The following is a 24,263-nucleotide window of genomic DNA, read 5'->3' as shown; positions in this document are numbered from 1 at the left end:
TGTCATTATACTTTTTGTCCAAACCCATAGAATGTACAACACTAAGAGTGAATACTAATGTAAATTATGGACTTAGTGTGATTATGATGTGTCCATGCAGGTTTGTCAACTGTAACAAATGTACGATGGTAAATGATGTTGATAATAGGGGAAGTTATGCATGTGTGGGGGCAGGAAGTACAGGAGAAATACTGTGCCTTCCTCTCAATTTTGCTGTGAACCTAAAAATACTCTAAAAAATAAGTCTTAGAAAAAATTTATGGATGGCATGTTAATTACACATTAATTTTAGCAGCAAAATTTGGTAACAACCTAGATGGTCAACAATAGCTAATGGGCTAAACAAATTATGGCACAGTGGGTGGCCACAGAATGAAACATTAGGAGATGTAGATGTTGTAAGTCATTTTTTTTAAAGCAAATGACATAGGAAAGTGTAGATGATATGATGGTATATGGAAAAATACACGAACACAAAACTGTACATGCAGCATGGTTCCCTCTCAGAGAAATGGACAGATACATACAAACACAGATAAACAGAACCTAAGAATAAGATATCAAAATACACCAAAATGTTAACAGTGGTGATCTCAGAATAGAGGGATTATGAACAACTTTTATTTTTATTATATTCTTTATAATTTCCAAATCTGCTAAAATAACATGTATAGCTTATATAATCAGAAAGTAAGGTTTAAAAAAATATGTATCATATGTAGTGACCCCTCAAAAGATAACCCCCAGAACCTGTGAATGTGACCTTACTTTGGAAAAGGTTCTATAGAGAGGTAATTAAGGACCTCATGATAAAATCATCCTGGATTTAGGGTGGGTCCCAAATCCAATAACACGTGCCCTTATAAGACACAGAAGAGGAGGAAAAAAAAATGGGGAAGGCCATGTGAAGGCAGAGGCAGAGATTAGAATGATGTGTCTATAAGCCAAGCACTGTGGGCAGCCACCAGAAGCTAGGAGAGAAGCATAAAATGGATTTTCCCTCAGAGCTTCCAGAAGGAACCAACCCTGCCAACACCTTGATTTTAGACTTCTGGCCTCCAGAACTATGAGAAAATAAATTTCTACTGTGTGAAGTAGAAATTAAGTTTATGGTAATTTGTTACAGCAGCTGTAGAAAACTAATACGCTATGTAAACCACATTTAACAAATACCAGAACATACATGAAGTTTTTACTTCTTTTGAAGTAAATTATACCCATAAATAAATACATGTGTATAATTGTGTGTATGTATACGTATGTGTGCACGCACACAGGCATGCATGCATATTCCACTTTAGTTTCACTAGAGCAGATACTTCAAACACAAGAATCATGGTCATGGCCCAGAAACATTATACAGGGACTTTTTTTTTTTTTTTAAATTTATTTATTTTATTTTTAGCTGTGTTGAGTCTTTGTTGTTGCACGTGGGCTTTCTCTAGTTGTGGTGAGCGGGGGCTACTCTCTGTTGCCATGCACAGGCTTCTCATTGCGGTGGCTTCTCTTGTTGTGGAGCACGGGGTCTAGGTGCATGGGGTTCAGTAGTTGTGGCACATGGGCTCAGCAGTTGTGGCTCATGGGCTCTAGAGTGCAGGCTCAGTAGTTGTGGCACACAGGCTTAGTTGCTCTGTGGCATGTGGGATCTTCCCGGACCAGGGATTGAACCTGTGTCCCCTGCATTGGCAGGCGGATTCTTAACCACTGCGCCACCAGGGAAGTCCTATATAGGGACTTTTATAAACATTCTTCATCTCTAGAAATTTACGTTTCCATGAAGTGAAAGACTGTTGCAGGAAAGATGACGGGTATTTACCAAAACATTCTGGCACATTTTTTGATACTTACTAATGCCTTTTTCTTTGGGAGCAATCTTCTCCATGTCTTTTAATTGAAATACATCTTTCTGTTTAAAAGAGTTGAAAGATGAAAAACATACATTTATTTTCTACTATATATTTATATTTACCATAATTATGTTTATAAAATATTATACTAAAAAACTATGACTGGAAGTGAATAGTGCAATAGAATCGAGAATTTTAGAGCTAGAAGAAACTGTAATTATCTTGTTCAATACCTTAAACAGAACCTAAAATGGACAGATTTTGCATGAACATACAATTCTTTAAAGTAACTGGAGGGCAGAATGCAAAGAACATCTTCCCAATGAAGTATAAAATCTAGTTATGATGAATCATTTGTTAACATGAGATAATCAGCTTCTCTGACACTGATTTGAAGAAAACACAAATAGTGCTTTGCTTAGCATATACCATATATCACAGATTAGCAGTTCTAACTAAAAGCAAAACAGACAGCTGTCAAGATTTATTTACATTTAAGGTTTCATGGAAGAGCCACACCTAAGTAAGAAAAACATACAATTTATGGCTGCCTATCAGTCATTCACCTATACATGCTGCATGTCCACCACATGCAAAGCAAAACATTATGGGAAGATATATACACAGAGAATATTTAATCTTATGGTTGGAAAAAAAATCTATGCAGAATACTCCTTTCTTCTTGTAATAAGCTTTGGCTGAACCGGTAAAAAGAACTTGGATAATAAGAGTGAAATATTTGAAAAGACTGAAGTATTCAGCAATTAGAACAGAATTATTGTGATTATTGTTATAGAAAGCTGGGATCTATTTCTTCCAATATAAACTTGAAAAGGTAACTTCAATAGGATGGAAATTAGACATCATAAAAATTTAAAACTTCTGCTCATCCAAGCACACTGTTAAGAAACTGAAAAGACTGACTGGAAGACAGTATTCACAAAACATACCAGACAAAAGACCAGTAGCCCAGATATACAACCCCCTGCAAAAAAGATGAATTGATAGATGGATAAAGGAATGGATAGATGAATATATATATATATATATGATAAAGCAAGTAGAGTATAAAATGTTAACGGCAGAATCTAAGCTGGGCATATAGGTATTCATAGTGAAATTCTTTCATCTTTAATAATAAAATATTGAAAAAAGTAACTTCATCTCAGTACACTTAAGATTTAGTAAATTAAGGAAAATACTAAGTCATTGGTTCTAGAGTGTGAAATAAATTTTTGCACATCTGGGAATAAACTGTTAAAAGAGAATTCTTTAGGGTCTCAGAGAACATGCAGTAAATTACTAACTTCAGGCCTCTAATGCGTTAAAAAAAACCCAATTAATCAAACCTATTCGCAAATACCTTGGGAAAAAGAACATGAACTCATTGAGACATCTGCCTAGATGTGGTTATCAAGGAAAAGCCCCAGACATACTGGCTGCCCCAGTGGGGTTGCTATGTAAATAAATGGGCTTGCAAAGAACTAGCCTCAGGACCAAAGTGGTCATTTAAGTGGACAGAGAAAATGGTCTCAAGTAAATATTGGTTCTCCCCTACATTAAAGAGATAATAAAGGAGAGATGAACACAATGGTTCTAGCTCTCAAAAACAAAAAACTATGTGTAAAGATACCATGGAAGACACACAGTTATAAAGTTAGATAACTTTTAATTAAGCACTTATGACCTGAGCATTATAATGTTTTACACAGATTATTTCATTCAATCCTCATACCAACTTTGTGAACTAGGTACAATTATTATTAGCCTTTTTAAGAGATGAAGAAACTGAGACTTAGGTCAAGTAACTTGCTTAACGTCACAAAGCTATTAGGTAAAACAGACTTCAGGTACAAGTTCTCTATCTTTGAGCTGTACTGTGGCCATGTTCTTCCTAAGTGTAACAGGCAAAGAATTAGTAACTTCAAATAAATCTATGTATGTATTCATATGAATTAATATGTAGAGGAATATATGAACTGAAATCAATCAATTAATACAGTTAATTCCTATCTTTACCTAAAAACTCATTGACTATTGAACTTCTTTAACCTCTAATACTCATTATAGTCATGGTACCTAGTCATTAGTGTCTTAATGTCATTGAGAGAAGAGTTGAAAAAATTTTAATCAAAAACAGCCAACAATATCATAAAGAACAAATTAATTTCCCTCACCACTCTCCCCAGCTTTCCACTGCCTGCTAGGAATTAAATCTACTTTTCTTGCTCTAAGACCATAGGAAAAATATTTCAACTCAGCAGAATAAATAGTCATAATCTTTACCTACAAACTTTATCAATTTATCGTCCTAATCGTATCATCATTATTAATATGATACTCTGTTCTGAATTGCCAATGACTTTTAGTAAGTCATTGTATGTAAGTAAGACTAGTAAGATTTCGCTTAAAGGGCAAACAGTTAAAAAAAAAAGTGCCCACAATATTTCACTTGTTTCACTGAGAATCTGCATTATCAAAATGAAAATGTCAAGTATTATCATTACTTATTAATTTTACATTCTATTTTGCCGTTTTCCCCACTTTCTTCATATTAATATTTGTAAATAATGAAAAGGGCCAGTAGGCTGGGGCCAAACCAGACTTTGAAGGTCCTGTCAAGAGGTAAGACGTAAGAAATTAATATTTTTGTAGGTCAAAAGTTTGGATTTTAATCTGGAAGCAAGAAAAGCCATTGTACAGCAACGTGTGAAGAAAACAGGCTCTAGAGCCAGGTGACTGGGTTTGAATCCTGGTTCTGCCACTTAGGAGCAGAAACTTCAAACATATTTCCTGTTAGTGGCAGGCACGAATAACTGGAATAAATTAAGGAGGCTATGTACCATCACATACGTGTTATACCATATGCAGGCTTATAAATGTAAAGAGGCTATATTTAGCACTATCTCTATAATCAGATGATCCCCCCTGGGTTTTTATCCTAGTACTATCACTTCTTGTTTTGAGATCCAGGGCTGGTATCTTAGGCTGTGTCTCAGATGTCCAGATCTGTAGAATAAGGATCTCAGAGGGTTAAAAAGGATAAAATCAGATAACTACACCAAGTGCTTAGAATAGTGAATGGCACCTAGGAAGCACTCAGTAGATGTGAGCTATTATCATTACTATTTTCAGGTAAAAGGGGACACAATCAAATATATGCTTCAGAAAGTTAATTATGGTGCCAGAGTATAGGGCAGTCTGGATAGAAGAGACTCTACAAATCCTGGGATAGGATTCTTTCATGCTCCACAGCTCACAGGAACCACAAGTGTTTGTAGAATTTTATTCATTCTTTAGGAAATTGTTCACTATTGATTTCTAATAAAAAAAGGTACAGTTAACACTGGATGACATAAACTTAAGGAGAAAATTACACAAAATACTAAAAATCTTAAGGAAAACGACTTACCGTCTCAAAAAATATTTCCATCATGCGGGCTCTCTTTTCCTCTGCACTTAGTCCTTTTTTCTTCGACTAAAGCACAAAAGTTAAAAAGTAAACAGTGCAATTAAAAACAAAAACAATGCTTTTTAAGACAACTTGGTTCAAAACATTATCAGAAATAATGCATGGTCTCATCTGAGACCAAGAGGTTTAATAACTCTCAGAGCGAGGCCTCAAGACGGATTTTAACAACGCTACTACTTTATGACAAGCCTTGTGGTAGGTGCTGCCAGTATAATAATAAGAACTGTGACTGAGACAGTGCCTGGCATTTTGTAGAAGTTCAATATTTATCAAATGATCCAATAAGTCACTGTATTTACCTTCAAAAGACTTAATCTCTCAGGGAAAATAAATAGACATAACTACTTATAATTAACGAACAGGTACATGTACAAATTGCTACCCAGGAAAGAATAAATTAATTCCACCCTGGAAAGGGAGGAGGGTTAGCTAGGAAGGCTAGAGATGAACAGGATTTTGGCAAGTTGAGAAATGGTGAGAAGGGTGCCCTGGACAGATCACACACAGGCACAGTGTTACAGAAGTACATGGAATGCTCCAGAAAGACAAACACTCAGGGACGATTATTATACAAGTGGAGTGGCAGATGAGATGAGAAAGGTTGTCTGGGGCCAGATTATGGAAGGCTGACTGTCCAGCCAAAGAGAGCAGACTTTACTTCAGGCCACGAGGAGCTACTGAGCAATTTCTAAAGCAGGGAGTGACACGATAAGAGTTAGGTAGCATTGTGGAGGGCAGGCTGGAGGAAGGAAAACCATGTCCAAGTAGAAAATGAAAGCCTACTTCAGGTTATTATTATCCTGTCACTACCCTTTAGCTAACTTGAAATTAAGATAATTAAGATGGAACTGAGGGACATACCCGGTGGTCCAGTGGTAAAGAATCTGCCTTCCAATGCCAAGGATGCAGGTTCGATCCCTGGTCAGGGAACTAAGATCCCACACGCCGTGGGGCAACTAAGCCCGCGCACCACAACTAGTGAGCTCGCGTGCCTCAACGAGAGAGACTGCGTGCCGCAAACTACAGAGCCCACGTGTTCTGGAGCCTGCGTGCCACAACTAGAGAGAGAAAACCCGCAGGCCACAATGAAGAGCCCATGCACCGCAATGAAAAAGATCTCGCGTGCCGCAACTAAGACCCAACGCAGCCAAAAAAATAAAGAAAATAAACAATAAAATTAAATAAATATTTTAAAAAAGATGTAACTGAAATGTATTTTAATAATAAATTTTACCATATATTTTATATAGGGTATATACCTAAAGCTAAAGCCTGAATTTTCAAAACGCCAAACTTCCTCAATGCAAATATTCACAGAAAATAACAAAAGAGAACGAGAACCATAATCTCTAGTACTCTCATGGAGGCTTCCACACTAATGTTTCTGAAGTAATCTGCATCTTTCTTAAAAATTGCATGGGATTATAGAGGAACATAAATTGTTTAGTAAGAACTTTAAAATACTTTATACCACGTAAAAAGCAGACATAAATAAACCAACAATAATAAACCTATCCAACCATAAACTCCATCAGAAACGAGAGCCTACACTAGACAGGGAAAGGAATTTGGAATTGCCGTTCTGAATGCATTCCAGAGTACGTGGTCTAGAAACCCATTAACCCCTTTTCACAGCAAATTATCCAATGTTCCTTGATGAGTTGCACAGGTAAAATAAGTAGCCTCGAAGTTTAACTTTTTCTCTTTTCCCTCTGTCCACAATTTTAAATACTGCAGTTCCCCAGGGTTCTTTCTCTACTGATCCCCTCTCTCCTCACACCTTTTCTTTGATCTCACCTGCTTTCATGGTTTTAACAAACACCTATGCTGAGAACTCAAATCTTTATATCATTGGATTAAGTGGGCGCCTGAGCTCCAATCTCACGTACTTACTGTCTGCTGAATAGACGTCAAACTCAGGAGGTCTAAACTGACCCCTCCTCTCCCACATCTACTCCCCAAACCTGCTGTTCTGGATCTTGAGTTCAGTTAGATTCTACCTTGTTCCCCGAGCCAGAGGCCTGGCAGTCACCCTAGGTTCTTTCATCTCTCTTACTCCACATCCAACCAATCACAAAGTTCTGCCAATTTCAGAGCTTAACTGTTTCTCAAATCGATCCTGTCTGCTCCATCCCTACTACCTCTACCTTAGTTCAGGCCTTCATTGTCTGTTCCCTACTACATATCTGCAGTCTGTTAACCATGCTTTGTCCCACCCTCCAGCCACATTCTACGCTGCCAAAAAGCAAACCTCTCCTTTGCCATGCCTACCCATGCCTCTCCCTTGCTTAAAACTCCCTTGCTTAAAACTCTCAACCATCCAGAAGTATCCAATCACCCTAGAATGACATACAAGGCCTTCTGTCACCTGACCCCAACTTATCTCTCACAGGTACCACTCCCCACCTCAAACTTACCATAACAACATGAAGAACTGAGCAATTTAAGCTGTAATACAAAAACTACTTGTAATTCTCCACTTGCAGCATGCTCTTTCCCATTTCTGTGCCTTTTTAAAAATGTTGTTCTATCTAAAACACCTTCCTTTCATGCAAATCAAAACCGCAATGAGGACTTCTCTGGTGACCCAGTGGTTAAGAATCTGCCTGCCAATGCAGGGGACACGGGTTCAATCCCTGGTCCGGGAAGATCCCACATGCTGCGGAGCAACTAAGCCCGTGCGCCACAACTACTGAGCCTGCGCTCTACAGCCCGTGAGCCACAACTACTGAGCCCGCACGCCACAACTACTGAGCCCCTGAGCCGCAACTAATGAAGCCCTCATGCCTAGAGCCCATGCTCTGCAACAAGAGAAGCCACCACAATAAGAAGCCCGCGCACTGCAATGAAGAGTAGCCCCTGCTTGCTGCAACTTGAGAAAGCCCACGTGCAGCAACAGAGACCCAACACAGCCAAAAAAAAAAAAACCCCAAAAACAAACAAAACGAAATGAAACAAACAAACAAAAAAACCACAGTGAGATATCACCTCACACCTGTCAGAATGGCCATCATCAAAAAGACCACAAATAACAAATTGGTGACAATGTGGAGAAAAGGGAACCCTCGTACACTTTGGTGGGAATGTAAATTGGTGCAGCCACTGTGGTAAACAATGCACAGCTTTCTCAAAAAATTAAAAATAGAACCACCATATAACCCAGCAATTCCACTCCTTTGTGTATATATCCCAAAGAAACAAAAACACTAATTCAAAAAGATACATGCACCCCAGTGTTCATAGTAGCATTATTTACATTTGCCAAGATATGGTAGCAACCTAAGTGTCCATCAACAGATGAATGGATAAAGAAAATGTGGTATATGTATAATACACATATACATATGTACTTATATACATATGTACATACACACACACAATAGATTTTTATGACTCAGTCATAAAAAAGTGGCAACATGCATGGACTTGGAGGGCTAAGTGAAATAAGTCAGAGAAAGACAAACACAGTATGATATCACTTATATGTGGAATCTAAAAAATACAACAAACTAGTAATAAAACAAAAAAGAAGCAAACTCACAGATATAGAGAACAAACTAGTGGTTACCAGCGGGGAGAAGGATGTGGGGAGGGGCAAAATAGGGGTGGGGGGAGAACAGGGTTATTATGGGATTATATGAAATCATATGTGTGAAACTTGAAAACTGTAAAGTACTATAGCATTTAAAGACTCTTTCATTCAATAAAACAAAGCAAAACAAAACAAAAAGAGTTCTTCAGAACATGAACTGCCTTTGCCTTCCCAGAGGTTAGTGCCAGGTTAGAAGAGCAGTTGTAAAGACCAGCCCTCAATTTCAGGACCATGTATCTAAAATTTGAGGCCGTTCAGACTCCCAAATCCCACAACACCCCTCTGCACTCCCATAAATACATTTCAGGGAGAACTGATAATAAGGAAGTCTGTGATAACCATTTATTGCCTTACTTGGAGAGATAAACCAGAGGAATCTCAGTTCCAAGAAACCATACACTACGAAGACACGTTCACTAAACCCAGGGTAGAGAGCTAGAGTTCAGTACTACGTTATTAGCCTCCCTTCACACTGGCTTCTGCAGTATCTGAATAAAGCAAGATATCCACACTCAGTTAGAAGGCCCATTCAGCTATTCCTCTAGTCCAGTTAGTCTCAAACTGCCATACACAGAGATTAGAATCATCTCAGGAGCTTTTAAAACTGCTGATGCCCAGGCACATCCCATAAGAAATGAATCAGGATCTCTGAAATGGGGCCCCTTGGCCTCATATTTTAAAAATCTTGAGGTGCTTTAATTGTGCCCCAGGATTGAAAACACTGTTTCTCTCAGCCCAGAATCTGAAGGTTAAGTTAGGGGCACTGTGGGGCAATGAGAACCCCTTTAGGAATTTAGTCTGTGGCTGCATCAGTGGAAAATAGAGCCAAAGCTTTAGAAAAGGCTCCTAACATTTTGTTATTATAAACTGCTCCCTGAGAGACCCTGGACTCCGCAAGAATCTGCCAATAAGAGGCAGGCAATGAGGAGAATCTAATGTCCTGAGGGCACACTGTTTTAGGAAAGCTCTTATCACTCAGCTCAACAGCTTATGAAAGTGACTCAAGAGATATGGATGAAAAAAAAAAAAAAGAAATATGGATGAGCTGTATCATCCGTTAACACCGATTTCAGGCTAATTTATTCATCAGTCTCCTTCACCACTACAAAGAGTTTTCATTGCCAACCACCGTGGGAGAGTATCATGGCCAGAATTAAAGTAACTAATGTAAAAGGATGCCATATTACTTCATATTTAGAAATTTCTCCAAAAAATCAACAAGGGCTCATGTAATACTTAGGATTAAAGAACATCTCGTAGTATGAGTTAGAGATACACTCAAATTAGTAAGTAAGTGGCCTCAAAATTTGACTTGAGGACAATGAAGGAAACTTCTCCAACTAGGAGTTAAAGAAATCCTAAGTGGTCCAGTGGTTAGGACTCTGCGCTTCCACTGCAGGGGGCACGGGTTCGATCCCTGGTTGGGGAACTAAGTTCCCGCAAAAAAATTTCCTAAAGTCAGCCCTGTTGATCACTAATACAATTTTTAAAAATTAAAAGTAGATGATAATTGCTGCCCTCAGAAGTGGCAGACCATACCACATTTCTCCAATTCCAAAAATATGCTTGGACTTATAACAACTGTTTACCCAGCAAGCGCAACCAAAATCAAAACAAACAGCTATTAATTCACAATCAGGAAAAAGAACAAAAGTTATCTTTGATCAACATAACACTAAACTTAGTTCTTAATAATACATGAAAAATAGGAAGTATGTCTCTTACAAAAAGTTTTATTCTAACTTGTTCCATGTTTCTCCATTACTAGCGGTAAACATCAGAAAAGAGTTAATAGCACATTAAACCATTTAGTATTAGAAGGTATGTAGGTGTAGAGAGATATTAGGTAAAAAGACAAAAACAAAAAAATTAATGCATATGGGCTGCATAGTACTCAGTAGTCAGTTCTATCAGGCCAGTAACTCTATAAAGGAGAAATATGGTATCACGGAACACTGGTACCAGATTTAAGTGTGAGCCTGTTTGGCTTCCTACACCATTTTATGCCCAGGTGGCTGGGTTGTTAGTTTAACCACAAAGAAACCGTTATCAGTTTTGATTACATCTGGACAAGAATCTTCAAATAAACATCGTACAACCTATATATCTCCGTCCACCACCAGCTTGGCAAAATAACGGCCACTTAATTAAGATATTAAAATCTTAGATCCACTTCATTAGACGTTGATTCTCTGCCAACAGAAGGGGGTGGGGGATGAAACTTTGAAGGTTTATGAAAATGATTTGATGAGCAGAAAGACATTAAATTCACAAAGAGAAAGAGACGATTTGGAATCTAACCAGGACTTAACCCATCAGGCAATGCAAGGAAGACGAAGTCTGTACGGTGCTTCCCTAATAAAGCGACTCCGGAAGCACAAAAGGGCAGCCCTGCCCTTCGTAAAAACCAACGCATTTTCACAGAAATCCTCTAACTGGCATAAAATGAAGATTTGTTAGGTCACTTTGGAAATTGTGAGCAATACTGAAATGGGCTCTAAATGCTACAACGCCCCAAACCACTCAGTCTTCAAAGATCAAGCAAGCTCCTCGGGCCCCGGGAACCCCCCGGCGGTGCCCGCCGACACCCGTTCCCTGTTCTCCACCGGGGGCGGCGCCTTGGTGGCCGGAAGCGGGGAGCCTGGGCACCGCTTCTTAAGTGACTCGTGGCCTTGCTGACAGACTGCTGAGTTCGTGAGACACTCGGGGCACGTTCTCGAACGCCCGTAGTTAACCTGACCCGCCCGGGAGGGAGGCGGGGGGCACAAGGACGGGGATCCCAGCGTGGCGCCTCAGCCTAGGGGCTCAGGCGGCGGGAGCCGGAAAGCGCCGGGCGGCCGGGGCGTCGACCTGGCGGGGTAGCCGGCCTCTGCAGCCCGCCCGGGGGCCAACGCCGGGCCCGCGTGGCACGCAGCCGAGGGGCTCTGCAGCCGGGCCACTGTGGAGGAGGGGGACCGAGGAGCGCTCCCCTTACTCTTACCATTGCGCGGGCAGCGCGTCTTCCGGCGGCGGGGCCTAAGCGCGGCGAGGGGCGGGGCGGGCCCAGGCGGGTTTGATTTTGGCGCCGACACCGCCCCGGGGGCGGAGCAGCGAAGGGGAGGCAGGGAAGAGAGACCGGCTGTCGCCCAGACGGCGCGCAGCGACCCCTGGCGGCTCCGCGGAGTGGCCGGCCGGCCGGGGTGGGGCGAGGCCTGTCCTGGGGGCGGGGCCTGGTTGCCCGCCGGTCCGTCCTGGTCGATTCAAGATGCTGGCGAGCAGGGTCTCCCAGCTGCTTCCGCCTCTTCGGTCCTGCGTGCTGACTGTGACTCCTTTTTTTTTTTTTTTTTTTCCAGAAAGTCGAGCCCTCGCCTTGACTTCTTTCTTCGCTCAGCGGAAACGCGGCCTAAGTTTGCCTTAAAAAACAGAGGCAGTTTGGCTGCTGGAGAAGGAAACGCTGCCTCCATCAATGCGGATTTGCCTGGTCTGGGGCGGACTTTCTTCTCCTAATTTTACGCCTCATCTTCTCTCCCACCGATATCCACTGCTTTTCCAGCTTTTAAAAATCCCTTTGTATGTCTGCCTTTGCTTTAGGTTTTTTGTTTGTTTTGTTTTCTTAATACAAGAGAATGAATTTCAAATCAAAACGGTCGAAAGTATGCTGCCTCATTACTTGATGGGGATTAAGATCAAAAGCTCGGGTCCCTTTGCCTCAAGGTGCCAGAAAATTAACTCAGACTTTTCCGTTGCTTTGAAGGTTATTGTACGTTATTTTGAACCATTTTAAAGTATAGTAATTCTACTAGGAAAAAAAGTGGCATCTAAAACGAATTATCTCCTGTTGCAGGGTAAGGGGTATATTAAATTAAACAAGAGTTCCATTTTGTTTTTCCTACAGTTCGATACAATTCAATTGATGAGATGATTTTAAGAGAGTAAAAGGGTATCCATTTAGTAAGTGTTTTAATATTAGTACTAGCAAATGTATAATTAACACACCATACCCTAGATCTCTCATGTATTGCTTAAGATACAGCTGAAGTAGGTATGTCAGTAAAAAATTTTTAAAAATTAAAGTGATATTTAAGAAAAATATTAAGTTATTACTGGTGCTATGTGGAGTTGTCAAAAACCATAAAAGTGGCATTTGTGGGAAGCCTTGCCTTTATTTCCTCTCAGACTGCCATACTCATCTGCTTGTCAAGAACAGTTTTTCTTCACCTGGGTAACTCTTACCCATCCTTTGAATAGCTCAGGGGTAGCCTCCAGGAGTCTTCTCTCTGCTTCCTCATGCCACCCCCCACAAGAGGAAAGGGTCTCTGTCATTTTATCACAGCATCCCAGATTCATTTTGTAATTATTAACTTGGACAACTTCCCTATAATATCAAACTCATTTCTGTAGCAGAGACTAAGCCAACCATTTGGTATCACCAAGGCCTAGCGCAGTGCCTGACACGTGATAAACACTCAATAAATGTGTATTAAATAAATGGACCAGGTTTTCAAGAATACCATCTTGTCATTTACTTAGGCATATCTAGATATGGTTTTCAGGCGAAAAAAAGAAAGGATATTTTACTTTGAAAAATCTTTACTTGCATCAAGTAGTGCTTTCACATTTACTATTTTCACCAATAGAATTCTGAAATCTGATATGCCATTCAGATGTCTTGAGACGCTCCAAGTTTTGCAACATTATGGGGCAGGCAGATGTATGTATTATATGAGTTAAGTATGAAAGCAAATAAATATTTGTAGCATCATAACATTTGGATCATGAATCCACAATTTAGCATTTGTCATAGTGCCTGAATGGCATTTGTTTATTGAACAAATTCATGTTTTACAAAAACCTTAAGCACACATTAATTTCATGTTTAAAAATTTGAATATCTGCTGTTGGCCGAATATGTGAGGATGAAGCAGACAGGCCACACCCGTCAGCAGTTTATATTCCAGTCAGTGCTGCCCTTCCAACTGGGCAACTGGCCCTTGCCCTAGACCTTGCTCTGGGGCTATGTTGGCCCCGCTCCAGCCTCATCACTCCCCATATCCAAGGAGTCTGCAGGGCGAAAGGGACATGCCCATCTGTAACCCAGTACCTTCCTTCTAGACCAGGAACCCGGGAACCCGGTATCTTCTGCCTTAGTTTGAGTTCGTGGAATAACAAAGCCTGAGGCAAAGATGTGCTGATACAGGCATACTTCGTTTTATCACGCTTCACTTTACCGCACTTAGCAGCTATGGCGTTTTGTACGAATTGAAGGTTTGTGTCGAGCAAGTCTATCAGTGCCATTTTTCCAACAGCATTTACTCATTTTGTGTCTCTGTGTCACATTCTGGTAATTCTTACAATATTTCAAACTTTTTCATCATTATTATATCTGTTATGGTGATCTGTGTTCAGTAATCTTTGATGTTACTATTGAAATTGTTTTGGGGCACCATGAACCATGCCCATATAAGACAGAGAACTGAATTGATACATGTTGTGTGTGTTCTGACTGCCTCACCGACCATCTGGCCATTTCCCTGTCTCTGTACCTCCCCTTGGGGCTCCGTATTCCCTCAGACAAAACAATGTTGAAGCTAGGCCAGTTAATAACCCTACAATGGCTTCTAAGTGTTCAAGTGAAAGGAAGAGTCACACATCTCTCACTTTAAATCAAAAGCTAGAAATGATTAAGCTTAGTGAGGAAGGCATGTCGAGAGCAGAGACAGGGTGAAAGCTAAGCTCTTTCACTGAACAGCCAAGTTGTAAATGCAAAGGAAAGTTCTTAAAGGCAATTAAAATTGCTATTCCAGTGAACACATGAATGATAAGAAAGCAAAACAACCTTATTGCTGATATGGAGGAAGTCTGAGTGGTCTGGATAGAAGATCAAAGCACCCACAACATTCCCTGAAGCCAAAGCCTAATCCAGAGCAAGGCCCTCACTCTCTTCAATTCCATGAAGGCTGAAAGAGGTGAGGAAGCTGCAGAAGAAAAGTTTGAAGCTAGCAGAGGTTGGTTCATGAGGTTTCAGGAAGAAGTTGTTTCCATAAAAGTGCAAGGCGAAGCAGCATGTGCTGATGTAGAAGTTTCAGCAAGTTATCCAGAAGATCTAACTAAGATAATTAATGAAGGTGGCTTCACTAAACAAATAGATATTTAATGTAGACAAAACAGCCTTCTATTGGAAGATGCCATCTAGGACTTTCATAGCTAGAGAGGAGAAGTCAATGCCTGGCTTCAAAACTTCAAAGGACAGGCTGACTCTCTTATTGGGGCTAATGCAGCTGGTGACTTTAAGTCAAAGCCAATGCTCATTTAACATTCTGAAAATCCTAGGGCCCTTTAAAATTATGCTCAATCTACTCTGACTCTGCTGTATAAATGGAACAACAAAGCCTGGATAACAGCACATCTGTTTGCAACATGGTTTACTGAATATTTTAAAGCCACTGTTGAGACATACTGCTCAGAAAATAGATTCTTTTCAAAATATTACTGCTCATTGACAATGCACCTGGTCACCCAAGAACTCTGATGGAGATGTAAAATGAGATTAATATTTTTATGCCTGCTAACACAACATCCATTCTGCAGCCCATGGAGCACGGAGTAATTTCTACTTTCAAGTTTTATTAAGAAATACATTTTGTAAGGCTCTAGTTGCCATAGGTAGTGATTTCTCTGAGGTATCTGGGCAAAGTCAATTGAAAACCTTCTGGAAAGGATTTGCCATTCTAGATGCCACTAAGAGCATTTGTGGTTTATGGGAAGAGGTCAAAATATCAACATTAACAGGAGTTTGAGAGAGGTTGATTCCAACTCTCTTGTATGACTTTGAGGGGTTCAAGACTTCAATGGAGGAAGTAACTACAGATGTGGTGGAAATAGCAAGAGAACTAGAGTTTGATGTGGAACCTGAAGATGTGACCAAATTGCTGCAATCTCATGATAAAATTTGAACAAATGAGGAGTTGCTTCTTCTGGATGAGCAAAGAAGGTGGTTTCTTGAGATGGAATCTTCTCCTGGTGAAGATGCTGTGAAGACTGTTCAAAGGACAACAAAGGATTTGGAATATTACGTAAACTCAGTTGATAAAGCAGCAGCAGGGTGTGAGAGGACTGACTCCAGTTTTGAGAGAAGTTCTATGTGGGTAAAATGCTATCAAACAGCACCACATGCTGCAGAGAAATCGTCCATGAAAGAAAGAGTCAATCGATGTGGCAGACTTTGCTGTCTTATTTTAAGAAATGGCCACAGCAGCCCCAGCCTTCAGTGACCACCACCCTGATCAGTCAGCAGCCACCAACGTGGAGGCAAGACCCTCTGCCAGCAACAAGATTACAACTTGCTGAAGGCTCAGATGACGGTTAGCATTTTTTAACAATAAAGTACTTTTAAATTAAGGTATGTACATTTTTTTAGACATAATTCTATCGTACACTTAATAGGCTACAGTATAGTGTAAACATAACTTTTTTTTTAAAAGATCTTTTTTTTTTTTAATTTATTTTATTTTTGGCTGTGTTGGGTCTTCGTTTCTGTGCGAGGGCTTTCTCTAGCTGTGGAAAGCGGGGGCCATTCTTCATCGCGGTGCGCGGGCCTCTCACTATCGCGGCCTCTCTTGTTGCGGAGCACAGGCTCCAGACGCGCAGGCTCAGTAATTGTGGCTCACGGGCCTAGTTGCTCCGCGGCATGTGTGATCTTCCCAGACCAGGGCTCGAACCCGTGTCCCCTGCATTGGCAGGCAGACTCTCAACCACTGCGCCACCAGGGAAGCCCTAAACATAACTTTTATAGGCACTGACAAACCAAAAACTTCGTGTGATTTTATTGCAATATCATACTTTATTGCAATATCTCTGATGAATGCCTATAGTTTATGTGGGAGTGAGGAAGCAGCGAAGATGAGACAGGAGGGAGGAGAAGCCACTAAAGACGTGTGCCCTTCTCAGTTTGGGCATTTAAAACTCTTTACAAACCCATCTTTTTTTGCCCAAGAGAATGGAAGTTTGTGGAAATCTCAAGAGAACACAGGAGAGACAAGACCTGATGACAGAACTTCACTGGAGAGGATGTTCTGAAGCTCCAGGTGCCTCCCAGGCCCTTGGCTGCTTTCTGAGTTTCTAAACCCCCAGCATTCTTTCTGCTTAGAGCTGTGGTTCTTGCCACATCCATCCAATGAACTCTCTGCCAGCTGGGCCATGCCTGTCTAGACCAGGGCTAGGTGCTCAAGCCAAAGGTTACATGTGTAGGATGAACATAAGGCAGGCCACTTGCCTCTGAGGTGTCCAAAGTGGCGCTGGTCAGTGATAAATTGACCCAACTGGATCTTCTCTTGGGAATGATGAGTGCTAAGCGCACATAGAGAGGGTTGGTCAGTGCGGTTGCAACTGTATCCCAAATGTCACTGAGCCATTATTACCATTCTCTGAGATTTCTGGTGTGCACCCCAGTCTTGGAATAGCAAACTCAGAATGACCACCACCAAGGAGAAGAGACATGTTCTACTGCCTGTGTTTCCCCTTGAATTCTCAGGAATGCACCCCAAACTGAAGACAATCTTCTCATGGCCCTTCCTTGAAATTCTGAAAAGCAGGACCTATAGGAGAACCTTCTTTATTAAGGAAGTAGGAAAAGAAAGTAACATCATTTGAAAGAGACAGAGAAAAGTCTACAGGGTAGAAAAAGAAGTAGGAGAATGAAAAACCAAGAGGAGACAATTTCAAGGAAGAAATAGTAAACATTATTGACCTCTCAGTCACACCACATCTCCTGAGTTAGAAATGACAATACTACTATGTCATTTGTGCAGAGCATCAGTCTCAGTGGGGGCAATATCAAAACTGGTTCCTGGGGGATGAAAAAATCTTGGATGGTTTGTGGTACAATGGTTTATGGGCCTCCAAAGGGCTGTAGCACATAAACAGATATAAAGTATACCTCTGGCATTAAAGCATCATGGGGTGGGGGCAAGGGGCAATTAGGGAAAAGGTGTCTAAAAAAAGCTCCTTAGGGGCTTCCCTGGTGGTGCAGTGGTTGAGAATCCGCCTGCCAATGCAGGGGACATGGGTTCGAGCCATGGTCTGGGAAGATCCCACATGCCGCAGAGCAACTTGGCCCGTGAGCCACAACTACTGAGCCTGAGTATCTGGAGCCTGTGCTCCGCAACAAGAGAGGCCACGATAGTGAGAGGCCCGCGCACCGCGATGAAGAGCGGCCCCCGCTCGCCGCAACTAGAGAAAGCCCTCGAACAGAAACGAAGACCCAACACATCCAAAAATAAAAAATAAAAAAAAAAAAAAAAAAGCTCCTTAGGGGGATGATAATGGGGGAAAAGGCTGAGAAACACTGGTGTAGCGTGAGAATATAATTTCTCATCCAAACTGGGACGCTCCTGAGAAAGAAAGACTACTCTTTACAATCATGCTGGGACAATATGCATAAAGCAGACTGTCCCCGTCAATTATGTGATAACTTGGATTTTCCATCATGCTTTATTGACACTTCTTTTATGGCTCTTCTCTTAAATTGCTCTGTATTATAGGTACTGATGCTTTTTTAATCTTTCCATCTGGGATGTAAACTCCTTGAGAACAGGCACAGTAACTCTTTTTTGTAACCCTGCCTCATCTCTCATCATTTCTTCTTGAGCATTGTCTGGCCTCGCGATATTGAACTATCTGTTCTTTCCTGGATGACTCATGCTCTCTTGCCCTCTTTTAGCAAGCCTTGGCGATCCCCCCTAACACCACCTCTTTGCCTTCTCCCAGGGTGAGTTAACAGCTGCCAGCATCCCTGGTCCCACTCAGCAACCCCTGCCACTCTCCACTCCTGGCAGGGGGCTGGGCACAGGCATGGGGCGAGTCTGAGTCATGGTGCGGGGCCTCAGGTATATGTGAGGGTCTGCACTCACTGGGCAAACATCCCTACGCCCAAGGGAGTGTGACATTAAGTAGCAAATAAACACCACCACAGGTTGAAAGAGAGACCACAGAAGGAAGGAAAAAGCCTTTTTCATTCTTTTTATCACAAATTATGTAGCCAGCCCTGTATATATTCATTTAAGCCTCATCCCAGTAGAATAAAGCTCCATGAGAACAGGGACTTTTTGTGGGGAAGGCGGGTGTTTACTGCTATTCCCTAGTAGCTAGAGCAGGACGTTAGATTCAGTAAATATTTGCAAATGAAGGTATATAAAAGCAGCTCATGGTGTAGTCACCTGGTCCGGTTCATCAACCATACTGTAAGCTCTTAGAGGTTACAGGCTTTATTATTCATCCTAACAGCCTTTACACATAGCCCAAAGCCTGGTATATACCACAGGTGCTCAGACATTTGTTCAAAGACTATGGCAGCAAAAAAAGAGGCAGCAAGGTGGGGCTGAGGTTAGAATGTCACCTGCCCTTCCTGCCTCTTAACGTAGGCAATAACAAACTGCAGCTTTAATTAAACCCTTTGTCTGCTCTGGAAAGGGGTGCCTTCAGCTTTACATGAACCGAGTTCCTAAAAAGCAATCTGAGATATGCTAAAACCTGGCACAACTGCCTCACTCTCAATCTGACTCTAAAAACCTCCAAAGAGCCCACGATGGCAATGGTGCCTGCTTGGTTAAAAGAAAAAAATAAGTGAGGAATGGAATTAGGTGTCAATAATACTAATGTTCGCATTAACTAGTTAGCAGTGTCATGTTTGGTCTTTTTCTCATTTTTGTTTCAACTCTCCTTCCAAGACTTTCACCTCTTTCAGACTTTCAATCTGTTATGGAATTTTAATCCTCCCAAAACCAAAACAAAGAAATTTCTGTAGTGTCCCTCCACTTTTAACAAAGGCTATTCTAATTATGATAACTTTTAGTGTTCATTTCATCACACAAAATATAGATCACAGACTTAATGAAAAACCCAAAAGTGTTATAAATACATCAGGAAAAATGTTGTATGCCTATGTGTAAGCCAATGACTTGTTTACAATCAACTAAGAAGGACAAGAGTCCTTTACAAGAAAACAAACAAATAATCATCAAGTCCATACACCATTCAAGACTGAGAGCTTACTTATCCTCAAGACCTGTGGGGTGGGGGGATGGGAGGGAGTTCCCAACGAGGAGTAGAAAGATCCTGAGTTCACCTCTTCTCAAGGGCACACCAAAATCATAACTCTGTAAGTAGTAACCACTATCGATGAAAAGACTGAAACCTACTAGAAGAGCTCTTTTACAACAAAAGATATAAAGAAGGAACTGTGAGACAGGTAGAAGGGCCAGAGTTGTGATATAGTCAAGACCCTTACCCCTGGGTGGGTGACCTACACACGAAAGAATAGGTACAGTTGCAGAGGTTCTCCCAAAGGAGTGAGAGGTTCAAGCCCCAGGTTGGGCTTACCAGCCTAGGGGTCCTGCAAAAACCCCCAGAGTATTTGGCCTTGAAGGCCAGCAGGGTTTACTTCTGAGGGACCCAGAGGACTGAGGGAAATAGAAACTCCACTCTCAAAGGGGGCACACAAAATCTCACACACTCCAGGACCCATGGAAGAAGCAGTAATTTGAAAGGAGCCTGGGTCAGACCCACCTGCTGATCTTGGAGAGCCTCCTGGAGAGGCAGGAGGCAGCTGGAGTTCACCCTGCAGACACAGACACCGGGGGCAGCCATTCTGGGGAGACTGTTCTACCACAAACACAATGGTGCTGGCAAGCGCCATTCTGGAATGCTCCCTCTAGCTTATTAGTCTCAACACCCAGCCCCGCCACCACCCACCAGCCTGGAGGCACCAGTACTGGGACGACGACGAAGGCCAAGCAACTAACTGGCAGGGACACAGCCCCACCCACCAGCAGATAGGCAACCTTAAGAATCCCTGAGCAGGACTTCCCTGGTGGCACAGTGGTTAAGAATCCGCCGGCCAATGCAGGGGACACGGGTTCGAGCCCTGGTCTGGGAAGATCCCACATGCCACGAAGCAACTAAGCCCGTGTGCCCCAACTACTGAGCCTGTGCTCTAGAGCCCGTGTGCCACAAATACTGAGCCGTGTGCCACAACTACTGAGCCCACGTGCCACAACTACTGAAGCCCGCATGCCTAGAGCCCATGCTCCACAACAAGAGAAGCCACCGCAATGAGAAGCCTGTGCTCCACAACAAAGAGTAGCCCCCGCTAGCCGCAACTAGAGAAAGCCAGTGCACAGCAACAAAGACCCAACACAGCCAAAAATAAATAAATAAATAAATTAAATAGCATTTAAAAAAAAAAGTCAATGTATTTCCCAAAGGCAGTAGTAAATACTGAGTATCTTTAAAAAAAAAAAAAAAAAAAAGAATCTCTGAGCCATCCCTGGACATGGCCTTGCCCACCAGAAGGCCCAGGACCCAGCATCACACACCAGTACACAGGCATTAGACCTGGGATCCCCAGGGCCCTGCAGCCAGAGAACCCTAGGACCAAGCCTGCCCACCAGTAGGCAGACACCAGCCTCAGAATCTACTGGACTCTGGACCCACCCACCAGTAAGCCTCCTCCAGCCTTCAGACCAGCAACACCCACCAGAGGAGGGACACCAGCCCTGGGACAACTACAGCCCTGCAGCCTGCCATGACAGGACCCAGCCCTGCCCACCAGCAGGCCAACACAAGCTTTGGAATACCCCAGACCCCACAGCCAGTTGTGTCAAGAACTGGTCCCACCCACCAGTGGTCCAACACCAGCTCCAGGACCCCTGGGTCCTACAGCCAGACCCCAGAACCTGGCTCACCCACCAGTGGTCAGGCACCAGCCCCAGAGTCTCCTGGGCCACGACTCTGTCCAACAGTGAGCCAGTGCTATCCCCAGGGCCCCCCAGGGTTCCAAAGCCAGCCACCTCATGACCCAGCCCCATCAACCAGTGGCTGGCAGCCTCCACACAAGGCAGGGCCTGGCAACCAACTGACCCAGGGCCAGCTACACCTACCAGACCACCCACAATAGTCAGCCCACCACAACAGAAGGACCCACGCAGCCCATGTAGGGGGCACCCCTAGAGCTTATAGCTCTGGTGACCAGAGGGGAGTGCACTGCTGGGATGCATAGGACTTCTAGAAAAGGCCACTTCTCCAAGGTGTGGAAACGTAACCGACCTACCAGATAGATAGAAATAAAAAAGAAAGTGAGGCAAAATGAGGCAACAGAAGACCATGTTCCAAATGAAGGAACAAGATAAAACCCTGGAGATAGGCAATCTACCCTAGAAAGAGTTCAAGCTAATGATAGCTAATGATCAAAGAACTGGAGGGAAGAATGGTTGCACAGAATGAGAAGTTAGAAGTTTTTAACGAAGAGTTAGAAAATATACAGAACAACCAAACAGAGATGAAGAACACAATAACTGAAATTTTAAAATGCATCAGAAGGAATTAACAATAGACCAAATGATACAGAAGAATGGATCAGTGAGATGGAAGACAGAGTAGTGGATATCACTAAAGATGAATAGAAAAAAAGAATGGAAAGAAATGAGGATGGTTTAAGAGACTTCTGGGACAACATCAAGGGTACTAACATTCACATTATAGGGGTCCCAGAAGAAGAGAGGAAGGGGCAGAGAACATATTTGAAGACATAATAGCTGAAAAATGCCCTAACTTGGGACAAGAAACAGACATCCAAGTCCAGGAAGCACAGAAAGTCCCAAATAGGATCAACCCAAAGAGGATCACACTAAGACACTTTGTAATTAAAATGAAAAGATAAAGAGAGAATATTAAAAGCAACAAGCTACATACAAGGGAACTCCCATAAGGCTATCAGCTGACTTTTCAGCAGAAACTCTGCAGGCCACAAGGGAGTGGCACAATATATTTAAAGTGATGAAATGGAAAAACCTACTACCAAGAATAACTGCCAAGGCTCTCAATTCAGAGTTGATGGAGAAATCAAAAGTTTTACCCACAAGCAAAAGCTAAAGGAGCTCAGCACCACCAAACGAGCTTTATAAGAAACGTTAAAGAGACTTCTCTAAGCAAAAAAGGCCACAACTAGAAATATGAAGATTATGAAAGGAAAAAGCTCATTGGTAAAGACAAACATACAGTAAAGGTAGTAAATCAACCATGTACAAAGCTAGTAGGGTTAAAAGACAAAAGCAGTAAAATCATCTATATCCACATTACGCAGTTAAGGGATACATGAAACAAATAGATGTAAAATATGATGTCAAAAACAGTAATCATGAGGGGAGGAGAGTAAAAGTGTAGAGTTGTTAAAATGTGTTTGAAATTAAGAGAGCAGCAACTTAAAAATAATCATCTCTCTATCTATTTATAGATTGCTATATATAAACCTCATGGTAACCACAAACCAAAAATCTATTATACATACACACACAAAAGAGAAAGGAATCCAAACTCTAAGTATAGTCATCAAATCTTAAGGTAAGAGAACAAAAGAAGAAGAAAGGAACAGAAAAGAACTACAAAAACATCCCCAAACCAATTTAAAAAATGGCAATAAGGATTTACATACATGTCAACAATTACTTTAAGTGTAAATGGACTAAATGCTCTAATCAAAAGACCTAGAGTGGGGACTTCCCTGGTGGCACAGTGGTAAGAATCTACCTTCCAATGCAGGGGACGCGGGTTCAATCCCTGGTCAGGGAACTAGATCCCACATGCATGCCGCAACTAAGAGTTCGTATGCCACAACTAAGGAGCCCGTGAGCCACAACTAAGGAGCACATGTGCCACAACTAAGGAGCCAGCAAGCCACAACTAAGACCCGGTGCAACCAAAATAAATAAATTAAAAAAAAAAAAAAGACATAGAGTGGTTGAATGGATACAAAAACAAGACCTGTGTATATGCTGCGCACAAGAGACTCACTTCAGATCTAAAGACACACACAGATTGAAAGTGAGGGCATGGAAAAAGGTATTCCATGCAAATGTAGATCAAAAGCAAGCCAGAGTTGCATTACTAGTATCAGATAAAATAGACTTTAAAACAAAGACTGTTACAACAGACAAAGAAGGATTACATAATGATCAAGAGATCAATCCAAGAAGAAGATATAACAATTGTAAATATATATGCACCCAACATAGGACCACCTAAATACATAAAGCATACAGACATTAGGGAGAAACTGACAGTAAATAATAGTAGGGGACTTTTAATATCCCACTTACATCAATGGGCAGATCATCCAGACATAAAATAAATACAGAAATACTGGCCTTAAATAACACATTAGACCAGATGGACTTAATAAACATAGAACATTCTATCCAAAAGCAACAGAATACATCTCCTTTTCAAATAAACATGGAATATTCTCCAGGACCGATGACATGCTAGGCCACAAAACAAGCCTCTGTAAATTGAAGAATATTGAAATCATATCAAACATCTT

The 24,263-nt window shown here is 41.7% G+C and overlaps 1 protein-coding gene across 9 annotated transcripts in view; it reads right to left on the bottom strand.

Moving 5' to 3' along the window:
* The window catches only part of TRIM2 (tripartite motif containing 2), a 193,769-nt gene that overhangs the window by 67,207 nt on the left and 102,299 nt on the right, over positions 1–24,263 (bottom strand). For 8 of the 9 annotated variants that reach the window (XM_082391519.1, XM_082391520.1, XM_082391510.1 and 5 more), the window contains 2 exons: positions 5,260–5,325; positions 1,849–1,906 (listed from right to left, as the gene is read on the bottom strand). In XM_082391519.1, coding sequence (XP_082247645.1) covers positions 1,849–1,906; positions 5,260–5,325 — 124 coding nt within the window. Of the gene's footprint in view, positions 1–1,848; positions 1,907–5,259; positions 5,326–11,891; positions 16,341–24,263 lie in introns of those variants that run through there. The other variant, XM_082391514.1, reaches the window with a different exon arrangement.

This window comes from Balaenoptera borealis, assembly GCF_965194805.1.
Source record: "Balaenoptera borealis genome assembly, chromosome: 4".
Classification (NCBI taxonomy): domain Eukaryota; kingdom Metazoa; phylum Chordata; class Mammalia; order Artiodactyla; family Balaenopteridae; genus Balaenoptera; species Balaenoptera borealis.
This window is presented reverse-complemented; position numbering and strand designations above follow the sequence as displayed.